The sequence below is a fragment of the Oppia nitens genome, unplaced genomic scaffold (assembly GCF_028296485.1).
Source record: "Oppia nitens isolate AA-2021 unplaced genomic scaffold, nextdenovo-longstitch-racon4-pilon3 scaffold6_pilon_pilon_pilon, whole genome shotgun sequence".
NCBI classification, from domain to species: Eukaryota; Metazoa; Arthropoda; class Arachnida; order Sarcoptiformes; family Oppiidae; genus Oppia; species Oppia nitens.
This window is the reverse complement of record NW_026533250.1, coordinates 1028711-1047660: the sequence shown is the minus strand read 5'-3', so window position 1 is coordinate 1047660 and position 18950 is coordinate 1028711. Positions and strand designations below refer to the sequence as shown.

Below are 18950 nucleotides of genomic sequence, written 5' to 3'. Positions count from 1 at the left end.
ACATGTTTCGACAAATGATTGATTGAGTGCCCAAACTCTGTATTATTAAATAATAGTGTTTTCAAGTGATTACAGGTTTGCATGAATTCAGTGATTCATTGATTCACACAATAAATGCATTCAATTGTTTAGACAAAAGTTTGTTCACTATTTCACACAAACTGTTTGTTTAGTCTTAATGACAGATAAACTGATCCATTGATGACATCAAAACAACATTACATTTAACCACTTCTTGCATATTATAAGAGTGAGTATTTGATTGACACTTAACTATTAGTTATCAGTTTACCAATCATTTAAATGACAAACCATTGCATCCATTTGTATGTCGAAGTAGTGATATATCACTTGAAGTATTGTTGAATCAGTTGTTGATATTTATGTGTTGTTGTCATTGTTGTGATGGATGTAAGTGTGAGTACATTGTCTTCAAGTGATGGTTCATCGTATCCATCAGATGTTGTCAATTACACGGGTTCGCCATCGGCTCCATTGATAATTCCAGTGGTGTTCTTCTCAGTGGTCATAATAGCCATCATATTAGCCATCATTAAGTTATTGGAGAGGTTTTGGACCCGACATCGAAAGTCAGACACTTATGTGTTTGTCGAGCCTAATGAAGACGATTCAAGAACTCAGATTCACTATGAAGTGGACAATAAAAGTGATGGCAAACTCATACCACTAACATATTTGACTGTCCGCAGGACGACATCCAACGGCAATTTAGGTGCCGTTAACCACATCTATGACGACCCCAATGGTGACGATCATCATAATAGGTCTCATATGAGAGTTGAGGCTAATGTCCATCAAAGTCATCTGATCGGTGATAATCCTCTTAGAAATGCAACGGAATCTGATGTTTGATCTGATATTAAATTGTCGTCAAAGCATTTGATCGTTTGATTAAATTATTTCATTAATTTTTGCTATCATTTTCTAAATTTTTACATCACTACACATCACTAAATCATAAATTATATCATTTATTATATTTTACTTTACTTTACAATATATGGTTTTTGGTTTATATAAAGTAAATTACTTATATTTGATACACATTTAATTGATTATTAAGTATAACTTTTTAAGTTTTTACTGAAACAAATTAAATGAAGTCTTTACATACAATATTGAAAACTATTACTTTACCAATATATATATATATATATAATTAAGGTCTAATAGCAGCTATTATTAATAATTTTTATAACAATTTTATTATTATATAATAAACTATTTTATAATAGATAATTATTTTGATAAATCTCTAATAATATAAATATTGCTAATTTATTTACACTATAAAACTTTGAGTCTATTTACAAGTAAAGTACTTACATATTGTTTATTGCTATCCATGACATTAATTATATTATTATTATATTTTTATAATGTTTATGTAAAAGATGTTTAAAATTGTTATTTACATTATTTATAAGTGTCATTATTTCATATATAATCCTATTAATATATTTTATAACAAAATATAAGTAAACTAACTATTTTATTATATAATTTTGACTATATATATATTTATAAAAATAAAATTATATATTTTCTATATATAAATTTGAGTTTTAAGATAACTTAAGTTAATTTTGAAATTTACTAATTTTAGGGTAAAGTAATAAAATGTTGGAACAATTGAAAGACAAACTACAAACCGTTCAAAACGACTTGTCTTCGAGGTATTGATAAATGGATTGATTTGACATTTTTCTGAGTTTTAGTGTCATATAATTTGACTACAATTATAGCATCAAAAGTCTGGCCACACCTATCAGTCCCGAGGCTAAGCAAGAGGTCAGAACTAAATTGGGTTTTCATAGAAATGCTCACAAATTCAAAGTCAATTTGAATGCCGGCGCAGATCTTCTCCATAGATATCAGACTCAATGGCAAGAAGTGCATGAAATTAACGAAAGAAATGCCAAATTGGCTGATGAGGTATACAAAGCCATTGATTTGGTTGACTCACAAACTAAAAGAGAGAAAAATGTTATAAATGAGTTTATTTCTCAATTGACTTCTTTGCCACAATTAATTGAATCCATGGAAGCTATTGAAAAGGATTTAATTAAAACAAAAAATGATTTTATAAAAGTGGAACAATTATTAACAAAATTGCAAGACATGAAAGAGATTGAAGAAATTGATAAAATTAAAATTGATCACAAATTTAAATTAGAGGCTTATAAGGACCAGAATATTGCAAATTTAGATGCGATTAGAGTTAAGTTTGCGGTCCAATACACACAACGGGTTCATGAATTTGAAAGACAACAACAATCAGTTCTTAAGGAAAGACAACAAGCATTTCAAAAAGCATTTGAAGAAGAGCTTCATCTCTACAAAACTCAGGGAAAGATTGAGCCAAAAGTTACTAATAATAGTGATATCAATAATGTTTGTATTGAAGACATTGACATTGAAACCGAAAAGTCTGATAACGACGCTCTCGAAGAGTTTCTTCAGGAATAACAATATTTTGTATGATTTTTATTTTAGATAAAACCAAACACATGTTTATCAATATTTACAAATTAAAAATTGAAATTCTTGAAATATTTCAAAATATTATATATTTTTAAAATTATTTATTTATTAAATTTACAAATTAAAAAATGGGTAAAAATTTGTTATAATATTTATATTTAATATTATTTAAAATTCTTTAAGAATTAATTTATGAATGAATGAATAGAAAATTTATGAGCGTATAGTAAAATCTGATTACAATTGACAAATTGACCATGATACTTTATAATATTAATAAAAATATAAAGTTTGCAATAATTATAGCATTTATTTGTTTTCACTGATAATTGGATGACATTCAATACAATTTAATAGTCTGTTATCAAAAACAAATGAAATTATTTTTTTAATTAAAAATCTTAAAACTAAATAAATTGCAAAATATTGAATAAAAGCCCATTTTATAAGAAACCAAAAGCCGGTTCTGTAGTAAAACATTTGGTCGTTGTTATAGACAATCTTAACATTTATATCGAAGTCACTTATGTTTTCATGTTTGGCAAACCATTTGTAATGAGTGTTTGAATTAAGCGAAGTCGAGACTAATTTATTTTATGTAAACAATTAAAACAAATTAAAATTTTATATCTAATAAAAAATATAATCTGTAATCAAAAGACTAACAATTTCGGCGAACATATGCTTCAAGAAAATCTTCAATAAAGAAGTCTTGGAAATGATTTGTTAAGTCGTTGTTTGGGATATAATGTTTGCGATAAACTAGTGGTACTTTTTGATGAAACACAAGATCACCGATAACTCGAAGACGTCTTCCATTCTTTAATGAATAATATTCAATGTTTGCTATGCTTTCCATTTGAAGATATATTTTTGACTATTTTTTTGGAAATCATTTGAATGTTAATCAATGCAATGATTTTAAGTTTATTGAGACTCACATTAATCTTATAATCAAAAAAGAGTATCAATTGAGTGCCAATCACTTCTTCATTTGGATTAATGGCAACATTTAAATCGATATTCAACTCATCATACTTTCCGTCTCCATTCACATCGATCTCTCTGTTCTGCAGTGAAAACAGTTATTTGTTTTAATCAGAAAAAGCAAACATTGTATTGATTTTTACAGTAATATATGGAAGCGATAATTGATTGGATCGGAGGACAGAGTTTAGCTGAGGATAAGTACTCCAGAACTTAAATCCGGGCAATGAATGGTTTAATTGTAATACAAGTATGAGGTTATGCTTGAAATTAATGTCCGGCTGTTCACTAAAAAACTCGATTTTCCTCCAAAAACCATCGCTTCTGTAGACAATAAATAAAGGAATAAATAAGTTTGAAATTAAACATAAACTATAAAATAGTGTCGATTCAGACAATAATTTTGATTTATATGAAATTTTAATTGATTTCAAATATATTGTATAAAATGACATTTTTAAAGATACACTTCAATTCAATTCAAAGAAAATCAATTTATTTCATTTTTATATGTTTTGAAAACTTTAATATCGATTCCATAGAAACGGACTTTCAAGAAGAGCCCATAATTGAGTATATAATCGACAATATTGTATAACATTGTATAGCGTATTGTATAAACATTTTTGATTAATTGAAAACAATTACAAAACATCAAAACCAGAATTAATAAAAATATAATCAAAAATCTATTATTTATATCATTAATCACATGTTATTTAACTCATTAAAATATAAATATCTTTAATAATTTCAAATCATACATTACCCGTAATAATTAAATAATAGTCATAAAAATGATCAATAAATTTATTACTGGTACATATACTTTTTATAATTTATTTTATTATAATTTGTAAACAATTACAAAATTTTCTAAATATAAACTTCAGTCAAATCTAATAAAAATTATATATAAATAAGTAAATCTTTAATTAAGATATTTTTATGAAAAATGAAATTAAGTCAATAATTATATAAACCTCACCCAACTTTGTTCGCAATTATATTACAATTAAATGTACAAAAATGTCATAATTCGTGATTTAAGTTGAAAAACAATGTATAAAATTAAATATAAGTAATTTAAAAACAAATTATAAATTTTAAAAAAAAATTGTGTATAATTTACATTAAAAAATCATTTTATGAATTATATTAATCCTTCTTTGGAGTCTATTTCTAAAATAGTTTTTTAGTTGCATCTCAAATATCAACAAATCTTAAACAATATCTATAAATATAGTTTATATTAATTAATGCTATCATAAAAATAACAATGAGATTAGATGAGAGATTCAGTGATCCACTAAATATTGGACAGTAGGGACACTGGTATGAGCCACAAACGTGACAAACACTCAAATAATAGAGATTCTGTGTATTAAACATTGTTTCATTAAATCGCTCTGAAAATTAATTTAAAAATAAAAATTAGAAAATTATTATTTATACAAATTAGTGGTTTAAACATACCGGGAGCGTAATAATCATAAACTCTAACAGGTATATAACGGGTAAGATTAGCCACGGGATACCAACGCTGGACTGTAAATGAGACACAAGTAGGCATTGTATCCAACTATTATAAAAGAATCAATCAATTAATAATTGTATTATTAAAACAATAGTGATATGACTTACATAATCAAAATAGAAGACAACTTTCCTATCATAAAATCTGGCTTCTTCTAGATTACGTAATGGTGTTGTCTTAACTATAAGATCTAATTCTTGTTGTTGGATAATATATCCGGTGGGTATCGTTACTTCCAATACAGTCAAACCACTGGATGAGCTTTCTTGAGTCAAAACCCATCGTTGACACGAACGGAAAGTTATGTGAGAGCTATTACGTCCACTAAAAACTGCCGTAACATCCAAATCAAAAGCTTTAATGGGTGGTTGGATCTGTAGATGTGGCCAATCGACATTGTATTGGACATCTAATTGGACAATTGCTAAACCAGACCCCTGAGCCTTAACAATAACTGCACCAAAAGGATTAGGAATATCAAACTCCTGGAGCTGCGAGAGATTATCTTCTCCGATACGAATAGTTTTAGAAAAGTTTCGCGAAGACGGAGCTTCTATTGTGATCTTTATATCAGTCACTTCCCTGAGTCGCGACTGAATAGCGTATTCAATGAGCGCTTGATATGCAATCACAGTGTCCTGAGTTGAGGCCCACCCGCTGTCATATAAACGCTGATTATTAAGCCATTCAACGATTTCCTTTTGAATGACTGCTTGTTTGGCGATATGAACTAACAGTCCGTAAGCTGTTGTTTCAATATTAGATGAATCATATTTGTGAGGAAGTCGTGGCAATAGGAATGGACGGTTATTTTCTATTTGTGTTTTAGGTGGAGGTATGGCTTCACGACCCCAGTATCTCATACCACTGACTTCACGCATTTTCTGGTCCAACCAATTAAATGCTTCGTCTGTTTCCACCGAATTAACTAAACTTAAAGCATATGAAGTAATGGCTAAATCGTAAGGATCGTCATAATTGATGATAATATGAAGCATTCGCTCCAAATATCGTTGAGCGGCAGTACGTGCTGTGGCAGCTCTGGCGCCGACATCACCTCTGAGATCACGAACTTCGGACAAAGTTATCAACACATGAGCTGTTAGTGAAATATTCCTCAGGTTTGAGTGGTCACCATATATTTTAGAGGTAAGATTCATTCGCCGATTATGTGGTATAAGTGATGTCTCGACAAAAGCTCCTTCGGGTGTTTGAAACCTGAGAAGCCAAGCAATAGCGTCCTGAATGATATTGGGATCAATGTATAAGAAGTTTTCCCATTCCTGAAACGTTGCCTTATGTAAAATACGGGCACAAAAGGCAGTCATCCAAACACTCGGCCTATTATTCCATCGAAAAGCCCTAAATGATCCGTCACTGTTCTTATAGCTTAGTTGTCTCTGGTATTGAATATTCAAGTACTTAAAAGCCTCTTTCTCAAGATCTGATCTTCTTTGACCAGTCAGTCTCAGATAGAAAAGTGTATACATATTAATGGCAAAGTTAAACATGTTTTGTTCGGCACAATCATATGGTTTTCTTAACATTGAAGTGGCATTCATAGGCATGAATGGAAAGGCCGGACCCACTATATCTCCGACCATTGATATTCTGGCTTTGTTTGATCCAAATACATATCGCCTTTCCTGACGATACGGAATAATAGGATTTTCGGTGACATTAGTTTCCAAATACTTGATAAGGTATGCGCCCTGAGATAAGTCTAAAACGACAGACGTGTGTGTATATTGTGGAACTCCGTCCGCTTCTACACTCAATGTTTTGGTCACAATATCCTTTGCTACCTGTGTTTTAGCAATAACTGTAACATTAATATCACCAATTCGTTGGGCAACTATTGGCATATAAACTACTGATGTGCGTCCGGGATATATCTAAAATTATAATTGTTTTTAATGCTTTTAATAGATTAAAAACCAATTAAATTAAAAAATAATACCAAAATTAAGTGTTGGTGCTGTCCATAGGATGTACGAGGATTGTATGATTGGACACGACCGTATGGTTCAACATGGACAAACTTGTAATCGGGAGATCGGGCCAACACAACAATCACCTCAATCTCGTACGGGAGGTAATTGAAAATACTTATACGAATTCCTATTTGTTCGCCAATCAAACAAACAGACGGCATCTCAACGCTCATATAAAATGGTCGGACACTTGAATACTCAATATTTGATTGTTGAATACCGAATCCATTAGTAGAGCTCATACCAAATGCATTGACAATCCAAGTGACCGGTGCGTTAGGAACTGATGCTTTAAATATATAATAACCTAACGGTCTAATTCATAAATTCAAATAATTAGATTTTAATTTGCATTTTTAAAAACAGGAATTAATTTTAATATTAACCCAATATTTATGTCTTTCCAAAGCCAAGAATTGTCATACAATCGCTGCAATCGATTGGTACGAGTCATCCGAAACTGAGCTAAATTATAGTCATCTCTTTCAGGACCTAAATATAAGTTATACAATAATAAACTCATTATTAGTTTTATCATAATATCTATAAATAATGATTTTTTAAATTTTAATTAAAATATTTTCTTACACTCGAAATATTAAATTCGTAATTAAGATTTAAAATATTGATAAATACCGTATAAACACACATATAAGCCCCCTTTAAAATATGAAAAATTTAAAAATCAACATTCGTTTTGGGAGTAAATATCACATTTTGTCCCACCCCACCCACTGGGATAAAATGTCAAGTCGTGGGTATCAAATGATTGGGAGATGGGTAATATGTGAGACCGGTCTAAAATAGATGGCATATTTTAAGTGGGGGTTAATTACTGAAATTTAAAAAACTTGAAAAATAGTTGAAATAATTTGACAACTCATTAACAAATCATTTGATATGGGCTAGAAATTCACATTTTAGCTCATAGTTTCACATTGGATCCCTGTGCCTAATTGCACTTACCTACGGTAGTATTACTATTGTTTTTTCAAAAAATTATGTAAACTTAAATATAACTTACATGAGCCCTCGTCAGTACCATCTCTGCAGTCATACTTTCCATCACAGGCCTTGTCTGAGTGATAACAGTTCCCATCCAAACACGACAACAATCCAAGAGTTCGGTTGCAATTATCATACTTTTCTGTAACATTAGCGTCGGTGAAGATAACCAGACCAGCGCTCTATATAGACATCACATCAAACATTATAACACAACAATTACTTTTGCTGTTTATTATTATAACTTGAAATACCAGTCAAAACAAATTATAGTTAAAAAGGTTTCATCAAAATATAACATATGATAAACTCCTCTCAAATCAGTGGATAAATTTAGACAACATATGTGATATCTAGTGATAATGTGTATATACAGTACAATATATAATATATAAGTATATTTACTATTTATATATTATATTATGAATACATCAATAGTTTACAAAATAATAATTATTTTGACAATAGATTATATTTGTATAAATAAGTGAACCATATTTTATATGATATGATCTGAATGTTTATATAATAAAAGAGATCCGACTTATAGATAGAAATCGTGTAAATCTTATATTAAATTTTTTGCTGACTTTTAAACTAAACAATAACGAAAATTATTCCTAAAAAACCAAAATAATAAATAAAATTGTTTTTATCTATAAAATTTATAAAATGTTTGGTCGCTTTAAATGTTATAATAAAATTAACACATTTTAATTTTCTTAAATGAATTACTTTATCCGAAAAAAAGATTTACATATTTTTTTGTTTAAATTTTAGCACATTATGTAATCTAAACAAATAATGAAAACTTATGCTAAAATCGATTTTAAAGCTAACTCTCTGTATATTATTATAAAATATGAGTTTCTTTTATTTTTCCTTAATATAAATAATTTATAGAACAATAGTTTTAAGTAAATGGGAGATAAAGTTGAGAGTGAGTGAGTGTGTATAGAGAGTGAGTGAGTGTGTATAGAGTGAGTGAGTGAGTGAGTGAGTGAGAGAGAGAGAGAGAGAGATTTGATTTTAAAGTGCAAATTCACTTTGTATTCATTTTTAAGTGAAACATATGATACTCACAATATATTCAATTTGTTTGTTATCTAACTTTTATAATAAATAAAATTGATTTTTTGATTTTCATGTAATGCTTAATCGAAATTTTTAGATTTAATATTACAGTAAAATATACAATATATTTATACCGAAATATATATATGAAATTAGAGACAATAAAATGTCTGTTAAAGCACTATAACTCTAGATATATTAATATAAGTTTACTTAATTATACTATTTTATTAATATCTTAATTAATCTAAAATTATTTTTATGCATTTAATGAAATTTATTTTTTAAATTTTTATTATGTAAAATAAAATGAGAAGAAAATTTCCAGAACTTTATAAAATTAAACTTTCAATTGAGTTAAAAGATGTTCACAAATCTTATTTTAAAAAAATAAATATTAAAATATTAATATTTTTAAACGAGTTTTTTTTAAACAAAATTTAAACAATAATAATTGAACTATTTATTCAACTCTAACACATAAATTAAATATTTGAGTTATTTTTCAGAGAATACTTTTTTAGTTTTTTATTGTATAAAATTTAAATTTCATAATATACAGTATATGTTTATAATCTGAGTTTTAGCTTTTTAAAAAATATTTTTAGGCATACGTATATTCCCAATCATACATTTATATCAATTTTAATAGATATGCAAATAATTATTAAAATATAAAACCTGGTCTAAAAAGTAATTTTTAGAATTTTTAGCAAATTTTTATGAGTTTTGCAAAGAAACTAGGTAATTTATCTAGTTTATTTTGGTATTATGATTTTAAGTACTTTTTTAAATAGTTTTTTAGATAATAGACCTCCGTTAGCTTGCATACCTGTGCCACAATACATAAAAACTTAATATACCATTACATTGTATATCGGTAAGAAAAATTCAGTTGCAAAAAAATATTATTTTGGTCAACTCATTCATAATAATTTTGTTAAAAAATATCTCACAACTTTTGAGACACAATATATATTACATTTAATATTAAATAATAATACAGTATGATAATATAAATTTTACAAAAGTAAAATTGTAAAATGTGTTTGAGTAAAAATACTGTAATTTAATTATCAGAAAAAATATTATTTATTAAAATTTTATTTGAATATAAATATCCCTTAAAACAAGCCATAAAAATATATGTAACCCTCTCTCAGAAATTCACATATAATCGCAGTACGAGTTATGAGAGATATATTGAAAATATCATTCACTATATTATCATTTGTATCAACACTTACTTCAAAAGTCTTGTTGGCGTCGATGCCATTCGTAGGCGAAGGAAAGTGAAGAAATCGATCGACTCTTCCCTCTCTTGAAAGCCAGATGTGTGTAAGCGTGCCGTTACTGGCAGTGACTGATTGGTCAAATGTGTTCATCTTTCTTAAGACTTCTGCATAGTTTATTTGATTACCCACTTGTAATAGAGATAAATCTTTGTCAAGTGCTGAAAGACCCACATAAGTGCCGGGTTGTCCTAAAACTACTACTTCTATTGTGTCTCCTGTCTTATCTTTGCGGTTATTAAGTGTAACCGTAAAGTTGTTGCGAGATATGCCATCCACAGGAAAGGTTAATGAATCCGATACTACTTCACCTCCACGTGCGATATCATAGATAACAATAGTAGCTGTGGGCGCCATTTCAGGTGATAAACTGACCGCAAATGTCTTAATAGTAGAACTCATATCTTCTCTTCCAGTAATCAAAACCATTCCCTTTGATATAATCACATACGAGAATAATTTCACGTAATAATTGGTTCGCACGTGAAATATGATGTATTCGCCAACTTTCGGCTGTTTAGTAGACGTCGAGATATGAATAAGTCTTTCAGACGGCGAGAAAGTCGCGTATGCTCTCAGTTCTGGGGCACGGATTGTGTCTCCGTTGGCATCCCTGAAGAAAGCGTCTAAAGATAAGTAGTTAACGTCTTCAAGAAGTCTTTTTTCCTTAAGTTCATCTTTTAAGTTGATTGAGATCTCCCAAAGACCCGGATTTGTCAAAGACATGGGAACCTCCTTTGGTTCCAAGTTCTTAGAACCAAATCTATAGAACTGAACTCTGGTCCGAACTTCAAGCTTCTCATAAATAAGTCGATCGAAAGGAAGCGGTGAGCCGTCATTGAATGAGACGGCAGCGTATGCTTTGAAAGGCATCGGAGGTTTGAACACTTGTGGTGTTGAGCCCAACACTTTTAGTTTAACCTTTGAACTGAATATGTATGCCCGCGCGTAACCCGAGTATATTAGGTTAAGGAATCGCTCGCCAACAAATGCTGTCACTGTTATCTTTGCGCCGTCCAGTGATAACCCGCCTCCTAATTGATCTATTATTTCACTCATTGGACGACGAAATTCATAATAACCTTTGAACTATATTTAAAGGTATATAAAAAAATGTTCATTACATACATCTGTAAGCTTTGATTGCAAACTCACATATCGTTCAGTTGTCTCAATAGCTGGTCTGTCAAAGAAACTCTGGGAAGTGGTTTGTTTGTTAGAGGAAATCAATGTATATAATATAGTTAGATTGCCAATCACTGGGATACCACTCGTAAAGCTATTTTTAGTAAAAATAGTAGAGTTGTGATAAATCATTTAAGGAAAGGGATGCTTAAATAAATATCTGCTAACTATTAAAGGGACACATACTTAGCCATAATTGAGCCGTAGATATATCTGTCTGTTTGTAGGAAAAATGCTGGCATTGATACGTTTACTTCAAATCTTGTCTGATCTGTTAATATAACAAATACGTTGTTTTTATCATTAGTTTGAATATACAGTATATATATTCAATTCCTTAAATAATTATTATGTATCAAAATTTTTCTGTATTTTTTCCACTACTTTTAAATGATTTATGATTCAAATTTGTATACATAATATACTTATAAATAACAATATGTAATATATTATATTTCAATTGAAGAGAAAAGAAAATTTACAATATATATATAATATATATATTTCTTTCAATTATTTCCCAACAAATTTTAAATTGTTAAAAAATTAATATATAAATAGTATATTATTATAACAATAATAAATAAATGATTAGTATAAAGATAAAGTAGATATAAAGGAAAGTATTAAAAAACAGTTGAATGACATACAGTATTCCTCGACAGCAAACTGTTTTTCCTCGACCTGTCCCTGAGCTATAACACGTATCGTCCAATTTTGGCCATAAACCGGTTGCTGAGACAATGGATACTCGAGACTGACAGCGCCTGAAGTTTAAAAGGTAAATGTTTCAACAAAAACACAGAAAACAATGTTATATTATATAATAAAATGCGGAAAATAGGTGTCAAATAAATATATACCTAAATTGCTTTGTCTGGAAAGCCATCTCCTCATGATTGCACCCCTCGGGTCTAACATATAAATGTCAATTGCATCAGAAAATGCTTTTAAGTCTGTAGTGATCGGTAATGCCCTAAATCGGACGGTCTGTCCCTGCATATAGATTGGCTTATCTGTGGTCACAAATATAGTCATTGAGCGTTGAGAGAAAACCAGATGAGTTTCATTGTAAAAGGCAGTTCCACCCAATACACCGTTCACATTGCCCTCAACCCTAAGTTTATACTGTCCTAATCTAGAGGTCGGTGGTACCCGAAGTAATAATGTTTCGGGAATTCTTTCTTTGCATTCCTGTGTCGAAGCCGTAACTTCAACGCCATTCCTTTGTATGGATGCCCTCACAGTTATGGGTAAATTTGATCGATAGACTGTTACTGACACCCGATATACTTGACCGGGACGTAAGGTTTTTGATGCCAATACAAAATATGTGCTAATATAAGAACAATGTGTGTCACAAATATCATCATTAATTAATTATGACATCACTATAAAATAGTTAATGCAATTTCAATGTTAATACATGTTTAGTAACAATTTGTCAACTAATTGATTGATTTAATACTTGATAAAACTTGAGATATTATAGACATTACATTACACACGAGTCGCTAATTTAGACTTTAAATTACATAAAAACAGTCAAATAAATGTTTGTCTAACAAATGTAGTTCCCATGAGATATGATATAAAAGCATTTATTTCTTTTAAATAAAAAGCCAACAATTTTACGGTTATGTAATCAAAAGTGAAGTTCATTAAAAATAAAGTAATATTTTTGAAATAAAACTCTTATTTTCATTTTTAATATAAACTACTCTTTTAAAGACTTTGCTATCAAATTCGTTACATTTTTTGTATGCTTAATATCGATTCAAAAATATATATTTTGTCTATTAAATCATACCTCCATAAGTCAGGAAAAAGTAATAAAATTATTTTAGATGCTATGATATAAAATGAAAAGTCAAATAATAACATATATATGAAATAATGGATGAGTGAGTGAGTAATGTATGAGTAAGTGATGGGGAAGGGAGAGAGTGAGTGAGACTGCGATTATAAGCTAAAGTATACTGATTTAGTTGGTATCAGTTGTATGATTCAAACAACGGTAGTAGTAATACTGTATCTAATAATATAAATATAAATTGGATGACAGTATGAATGTTGCGATAGACTTATTCATTCAATGATATGAGTTTGTGGCATATAATAGGCTGACTCTACACTCATAGATTGGGAGTGAATGCAAACAATATAGTGTTATATTTTAGGCAATGATAGTTGTCATGTATGATCTAATCATTGGCCAAATTTTTGAGATTTCAATCCCTGAGCAGACCATCGATTTATATATATATAACTCCCTTAAGAAACATTTGTTGAGAATATCAAACATCAAAACAAAACACATAACTATCCCATACTTTTTTTGATGCACCTGCTCTGCTATCATCTACTATACTATACATATATTGCTGTATAAATTTCGTGACTATTATTCATAGTTATTATTACTTTACTTTTATCATGTCTTAACAAATATTGTAATTACATCTGAAAATCATAAGAGGCTCTAAAAAATAAGCGATAAATGTATAGTATTTAAAATATGTAGAGTTAGAGTAAATTCCTTCTGTAGTTTTATTACCACAAAATTCCATATTTTCCTTATTCACTGGCAATTTATTTTCGTAAAACATCATCTATTGAATCCTAATCCAGTAATTTAATTAAAATACTTAACAAATATATATTAATTATAAATTAAATAATATTTTTCTATAGTTTAACTCAATTTATAACTATTTCTTAATACTTAAATAAAATAAGTTTTCAACCCTTTATTATATATTATAAATCATATCTTTGTATTTTAAAGCTAAAGGAGGAGAAATAAAATATTTTCCATATATTCCACAAAAAAATTGGAGGGAATTTATTTTGAAACTTTCCTCTTTTGGAAAGTTATCCGAACTCTATAAATGTGTGAAAACAATAGTTAATATTATGCTATAGTGAATGAATCGCCAGTTATACAGAAATTGTGTATCAAATTGGAAATAAGTTTATACCAAATATTAATAACTCCTTATAAGGTTTCCTACATTATTATATAATTACAATTGATTAAATTACAATGGTTGATTTAATAAAATGTAACCAAGGTCAATTGAGTTTAATTACAAACAATTATTAGTATTATTGATTATAAATAATTATATGCAATGTTATTTGTTGTAATTAAAATTATTGGTCATTATATCTATTTTCTATTACATGAGATTTAATTTCCGATATATTGAAATACTTATTGTTTATATGCTATAAAAACTTATTGTTTCAAAACTTTTAATACAATCTATTTTAGCGCACGTATTGTTGTTTTGCCTATAATTAATGTAAAACATATGATAGCAATGCTATTGTAAATAGTGTTAAGCGTTGCCCTAAAAGTGTTTACCATAAAAAATCATGACTTAAAGTCAGCAATCAGTATATAATAATAATATAAAAATTTTAAACACCGGATAAATAGCTTTAGGGCATCAAATGCTACATACTTTTGCTGAAACATAAATTTATGTGTTTATTACTTACAATTTATTATTAAGTTATATAATTGTTTGTAAAATATTAAAATTAGTATTTTTTATTTAATAATATTAAATTAAACAATAAAATAGTTTATATAATATATAAAAAATAGAAAAACTATTGTTTGTCATAATTTTAAAATAAATTAATATAAAAATAAAACTTACGGTTCATGTTGTATGAGATCGCGATTTATTTCATTACCGGTTTGTCCCATATATTTGGGTGACTGACATGACGACTGATCCAAGTATTGGATAGTAAAGAGTAGACAATACCATATGATAGATGATATCCACATACTGTCCCTATGGTGTCGCCATAACGTACTGATCATAACTTTTGGTTCAAACAGTGGACATACATATGAAAAAAGTATGGGCACCGACAGTGCCAGTTGTGTACTACCAGTCTTTTCAATGTATGCATAGTATGTGCACTGTCTATGTAATGCACAAAAGTTTTTCAAAATGCGTGAATAGGAGTGGCATTCAATGCCTACCAGTGCCCGACTGTGGCGTTACTGTCAAACACAATATGGATGTACTGTTGATGTCATGCGCTGTCAATGTTTGCCGCAATCGACACACTATTACAACAATATTAGAGATTTCATACAATATTTGATGCATTGTTTTGAATTGCATTTCAAACCAATCGCCGAAACGGTTGGACATTAACTACGGGATAACACAACTCGTTGATTGACCGAAAATGTTGATTAAAGTTAAGGTAAGACTAGTTGTCTTATTTGATCCGAAAATACCAAATGATTTAATGTATATTTCTATTGATTACAGACTCTGACCGGCAAAGAGGTGTTTTAAATGAAATGATTGTTTGTATGATTTGATAACTAATTTGAATGATTGTCCATAGATTGAGATCGACATCGAACCGACCGATAAAGTGGAGAGGATTAAGGAAAGGGTTGAAGAAAAAGAAGGCATTCCTCCGGCACAACAAAGACTCATCTTTTCAGGCAAACAAATGTCTGCAACAATAATATCAACTAATTTTGTTTTTATATTAATTGGTTGTTATATCTGGTTATGACAGGAACGATGACAAGACTGCCGCTGATTATAAAGTGACCGGTGGTTCGGTACTGCATCTCGTTTTAGCCCTGAGAGGTGGCCATCGTGTCAACCATTGATAGGATTGTTATCTTTAAATTAATCGTTTATTACTACTAATCCTTAAATCTGTCTCATATTGTCATTAATTTTGATATTAAAGTGATAATAACTTAATGTGTTTTAAGAAATAATTTTATAAATTATTTCATATTTTGAGAATTAATAATTTATAATATGGTATATGAATGATATGATTATATAATTTTTAATAAAAATTATACAAAATCTGTCTATTATTTAAACATTTCTGTATTTCTGCTTATTTGTTATTTTATTGCTTTCAAAATGTATAAAAATATACGTTAGAAAAATAGTAACACTTTTTTATCCACTAATTAATGGATTATTAATATTGAATGAGTGAATCAAAAGCGGACGGAATGTTTGATCGGCCATTAAGTGCTACCAATTCGATGACTACCAGTCCTAAGACAACGTGACCGCCGCATGATTTGACTAAATCAATGCTAGCCTTCAATGAGCCACCCGTTGCTATCAAGTCATCGACAACCACACACTTGAGACCATTGGTGATGGACTCAGTCTGGATTTCAAGTGAATCACTTCCATATTCAAGTGTATATGAACTCTTGTTGACCAGACCGGCCAATTTGCCCGGTTTGCGGACCGGAATAAACGGTATTTTAAGGAGCAATGCCAGCGGTGCTCCCAAAAGAAAACCACGTGATTCCAGACCAACAATTGCTTCGACTTTTGGTTCAATGTTTTTGATCTTCTCTGCCATCAAATCAATCAAATCTTTAAAGACATCGGGATTTCTGAGAACTGGGAAAAAGTCGCTATAAAACAATCAAAATATAAATTTAATTTATTTTTCAAGTTTATTATGATTTATAAATGCATTGATTTATAAAACAAAATTTTAATAATTTGTTAATTTTGGAAATTATGTAAATATAATAAACCATTTTTTAAGATAAATATAATTTTATATTTATGTAAATACATACAAAACTTGATTACTTTTAAGAGTTTACAATTAAATTACACTCTATTTGATAGTCATAAATAAACACCGGTTTATGTCAATTAAATGTTTAATAAGATATAAGCTATAAAAACTTAATTTAAATTAATCATTTGATATTTAATAATTGCTTTTAACATTAGGTGACGGTATATATAAATAATAATAAAAGTAATGGACAGTTGGCTTATCATACTGTATATTATGTTTACAATTTAAAGAAAAACACAATATTTTAAACCAATTAATGAATTGAACACAAATTATTGAATTATTTAGTAATTAATAAAATCTAGAGTCAAATAAATGTGTAAAAAATGTTTGAAATAATTAAATAAATACCGAAACAAAATGCCTTTTTTAGGAAAGTCTGTATAAGACTTAATCGTGTCTTTGATTCGTTTCAATCGATTATCACAATCACAGCTATTGTTAGACATTACGGTTGACGTCTTGTGCTCAACAAGTCTTGTGATTGATTTGAAACAATCGATTAAAACCACAATTACTTTGTTGTTATTATTAATGACTTACAATATATTATACAATAATAATATGTTAATTATAATTATAAAAATAAAATCAATTGAAATACAATTAATTGTAAAAAATAAAAGCGAGAAATGTTAGCAAAAGAGAGTGCAGTCACTGAATGATTGTCTGCTATAAAGTGTTTATTATATGACAATCAAGTGTTGAAATGTGTTATCAGTGATCATATGAGACACTCTTGAGTTAGGAAATCCTTGAATAAATCGGTGATCCCTTTGAGCGCCAAATTTGATTCAAAGCTTATTTACAAAGAATTGTCAATCAAATGACTACTTATTTTTGGATCGTTTGTGTTTCGGGCCATCAGTTGGTCGATAACCGGTGTCGTACTGATAGTAGTCACTGTTGGCAGACCTGTTGGCACACTGTTGTTGTTGTTGTTGTTGTTGTTGTCTCATATCATTGTTTGGCATTTGATATCCATATGTGTCACCTCTGGCTACAGCAGATTGTATGGCTTCACCAGCGATGGCAGCGCTCACTGCTTCCGGATTCGGGTCGTTCTCGTCGTCAATAATTTTGGTTAAGTATTGGTTGAGTGATGTCTCCAATCTGTTGACACAATTCATTAATGAGTTAAGATGTGAGTCACCACTCTTTGCATCGTCTTTGTTGACATCAATGGCAAACTGTTTATCCACTCTTTGACCACTCGATGAATTGGTCACAACTGTAGCCGTGACTGGTGTTGAACGCGACGGACCACTCATGACGTCGTTGTTTGCTTTGTCTGAAAACACTAGTAGTGGTAGTAATGGTGACAATGAAGTGATGGCTTAACACAAGACATAAATCAAATGCCAAACCAGTGTTTGCTTTACATTACAAACAAATGCCATAAAAGAGTCTCACATATAGTATGTCATACTTTGATAGACATATTACACAACATTCAAACCATTCAAACCATTCAAACCATTCAAACCATTCAATAGTTTCAATAAAAACTTATTTTAGATAACATATTAAATAACTTGAATTTCAATACTATATATAATATAATAATAATATTCTCAATATTTATATGATTAATGATTTTGATATATTTATTTTAGTTGTTTTCAAAAATATCTCTAATAAACTTTAAGTCAGACTAAAACAGCATATTTTCCTAACCATTATAATTAATTTTATTTTTAATGACTAACATTTAAAATAACAAAAACATCTTAAAACTAGGTTACTGTT

The 18950-nt window shown here is 29.1% G+C and overlaps 5 protein-coding genes across 5 annotated transcripts; 2 read left to right on the top strand and 3 right to left on the bottom strand.

Annotated features, from left to right (window-relative positions):
- The first annotated feature begins 31 nt into the window (after positions 1-31).
- Positions 32-2490, top strand: LOC128963014 (dysbindin-like). The gene is made up of 3 exons (XM_054309478.1): positions 32-250; positions 1628-1697; positions 1767-2490. The coding sequence occupies exons 2-3, from the start codon at positions 1642-1644 to the stop codon at positions 2488-2490; spliced, it is 780 nt and encodes a 259-aa protein (XP_054165453.1). The 5' UTR covers positions 32-250; positions 1628-1641.
- Positions 2491-2814: 324 nt separating this feature from the next.
- Positions 2815-3947, bottom strand: LOC128962382 (transmembrane protein 231-like). Its single transcript, XM_054308755.1, has 4 exons — positions 3636-3947; positions 3443-3575; positions 3172-3351; positions 2815-3089 (listed from the first exon to the last, which is right to left on the bottom strand). Exons 1-4 carry the CDS (start codon positions 3945-3947, stop codon positions 2815-2817), a joined length of 900 nt encoding a protein of 299 aa, XP_054164730.1.
- A 714-nt stretch (positions 3948-4661) lies between these two features.
- On the bottom strand, positions 4662-15590 carry LOC128962596 (CD109 antigen-like). Its single transcript, XM_054308977.1, has 12 exons — positions 15251-15590; positions 12443-12915; positions 12230-12346; positions 11766-11850; positions 11550-11673; positions 10350-11483; positions 8048-8210; positions 7410-7515; positions 6990-7338; positions 5137-6924; positions 4969-5074; positions 4662-4901 (listed from the first exon to the last, which is right to left on the bottom strand). The coding sequence occupies exons 1-12, from the start codon at positions 15418-15420 to the stop codon at positions 4699-4701; spliced, it is 4818 nt and encodes a 1605-aa protein (XP_054164952.1). The 5' UTR covers positions 15421-15590; the 3' UTR covers positions 4662-4698.
- A 23-nt stretch (positions 15591-15613) lies between these two features.
- Positions 15614-16405, top strand: LOC128962598 (NEDD8). The gene is made up of 4 exons (XM_054308980.1): positions 15614-15815; positions 15884-15901; positions 15963-16075; positions 16143-16405. The coding sequence occupies exons 1-4, from the start codon at positions 15798-15800 to the stop codon at positions 16237-16239; spliced, it is 246 nt and encodes an 81-aa protein (XP_054164955.1). The 5' UTR covers positions 15614-15797; the 3' UTR covers positions 16240-16405.
- Positions 16406-16472: 67 nt separating this feature from the next.
- On the bottom strand, positions 16473-17748 carry LOC128962597 (adenine phosphoribosyltransferase-like). The gene is made up of 2 exons (XM_054308978.1): positions 17553-17748; positions 16473-17022 (listed from the first exon to the last, which is right to left on the bottom strand). The coding sequence occupies exons 1-2, from the start codon at positions 17648-17650 to the stop codon at positions 16569-16571; spliced, it is 552 nt and encodes a 183-aa protein (XP_054164953.1). The 5' UTR covers positions 17651-17748; the 3' UTR covers positions 16473-16568.
- Between the last annotated feature and the right edge of the window lie 1202 nt (positions 17749-18950).

Coding starts and splice junctions, on each gene's coding strand:
- LOC128963014 (XM_054309478.1), top strand. CDS start 1,642: ATGTTGGAACAATTGAAAGACAAACTACAAACCGTTCAAAACGACTTG. Junction 1,698..1,766: donor CAAAACGACTTGTCTTCGAG/GTATTGATAAAT, acceptor CTACAATTATAG/CATCAAAAGTCTGGCCACAC.
- LOC128962382 (XM_054308755.1), bottom strand. CDS start 3,947: ATGTCATTTTATACAATATATTTGAAATCAATTAAAATTTCATATAAA. Junction 3,576..3,635: donor TATCGCTTCCATATATTACT/GTAAAAATCAAT, acceptor TTTTCACTGCAG/AACAGAGAGATCGATGTGAA. Junction 3,352..3,442: donor TGATTATAAGATTAATGTGA/GTCTCAATAAAC, acceptor TGGAAAGCATAG/CAAACATTGAATATTATTCA.
- LOC128962596 (XM_054308977.1), bottom strand. CDS start 15,420: ATGATCAGTACGTTATGGCGACACCATAGGGACAGTATGTGGATATCA. Junction 8,211..10,349: donor ACGCCAACAAGACTTTTGAA/GTAAGTGTTGAT, acceptor ATGTCTATATAG/AGCGCTGGTCTGGTTATCTT. Junction 5,075..5,136: donor TTGTCTTCTATTTTGATTAT/GTAAGTCATATC, acceptor CTTTTATAATAG/TTGGATACAATGCCTACTTG.
- LOC128962598 (XM_054308980.1), top strand. Junction 16,076..16,142: donor ATCTTTTCAGGCAAACAAAT/GTCTGCAACAAT, acceptor TGGTTATGACAG/GAACGATGACAAGACTGCCG.
- LOC128962597 (XM_054308978.1), bottom strand. CDS start 17,650: ATGTCTAACAATAGCTGTGATTGTGATAATCGATTGAAACGAATCAAA. Junction 17,023..17,552: donor AAAAAAGGCATTTTGTTTCG/GTATTTATTTAA, acceptor ATTGTTTTATAG/CGACTTTTTCCCAGTTCTCA.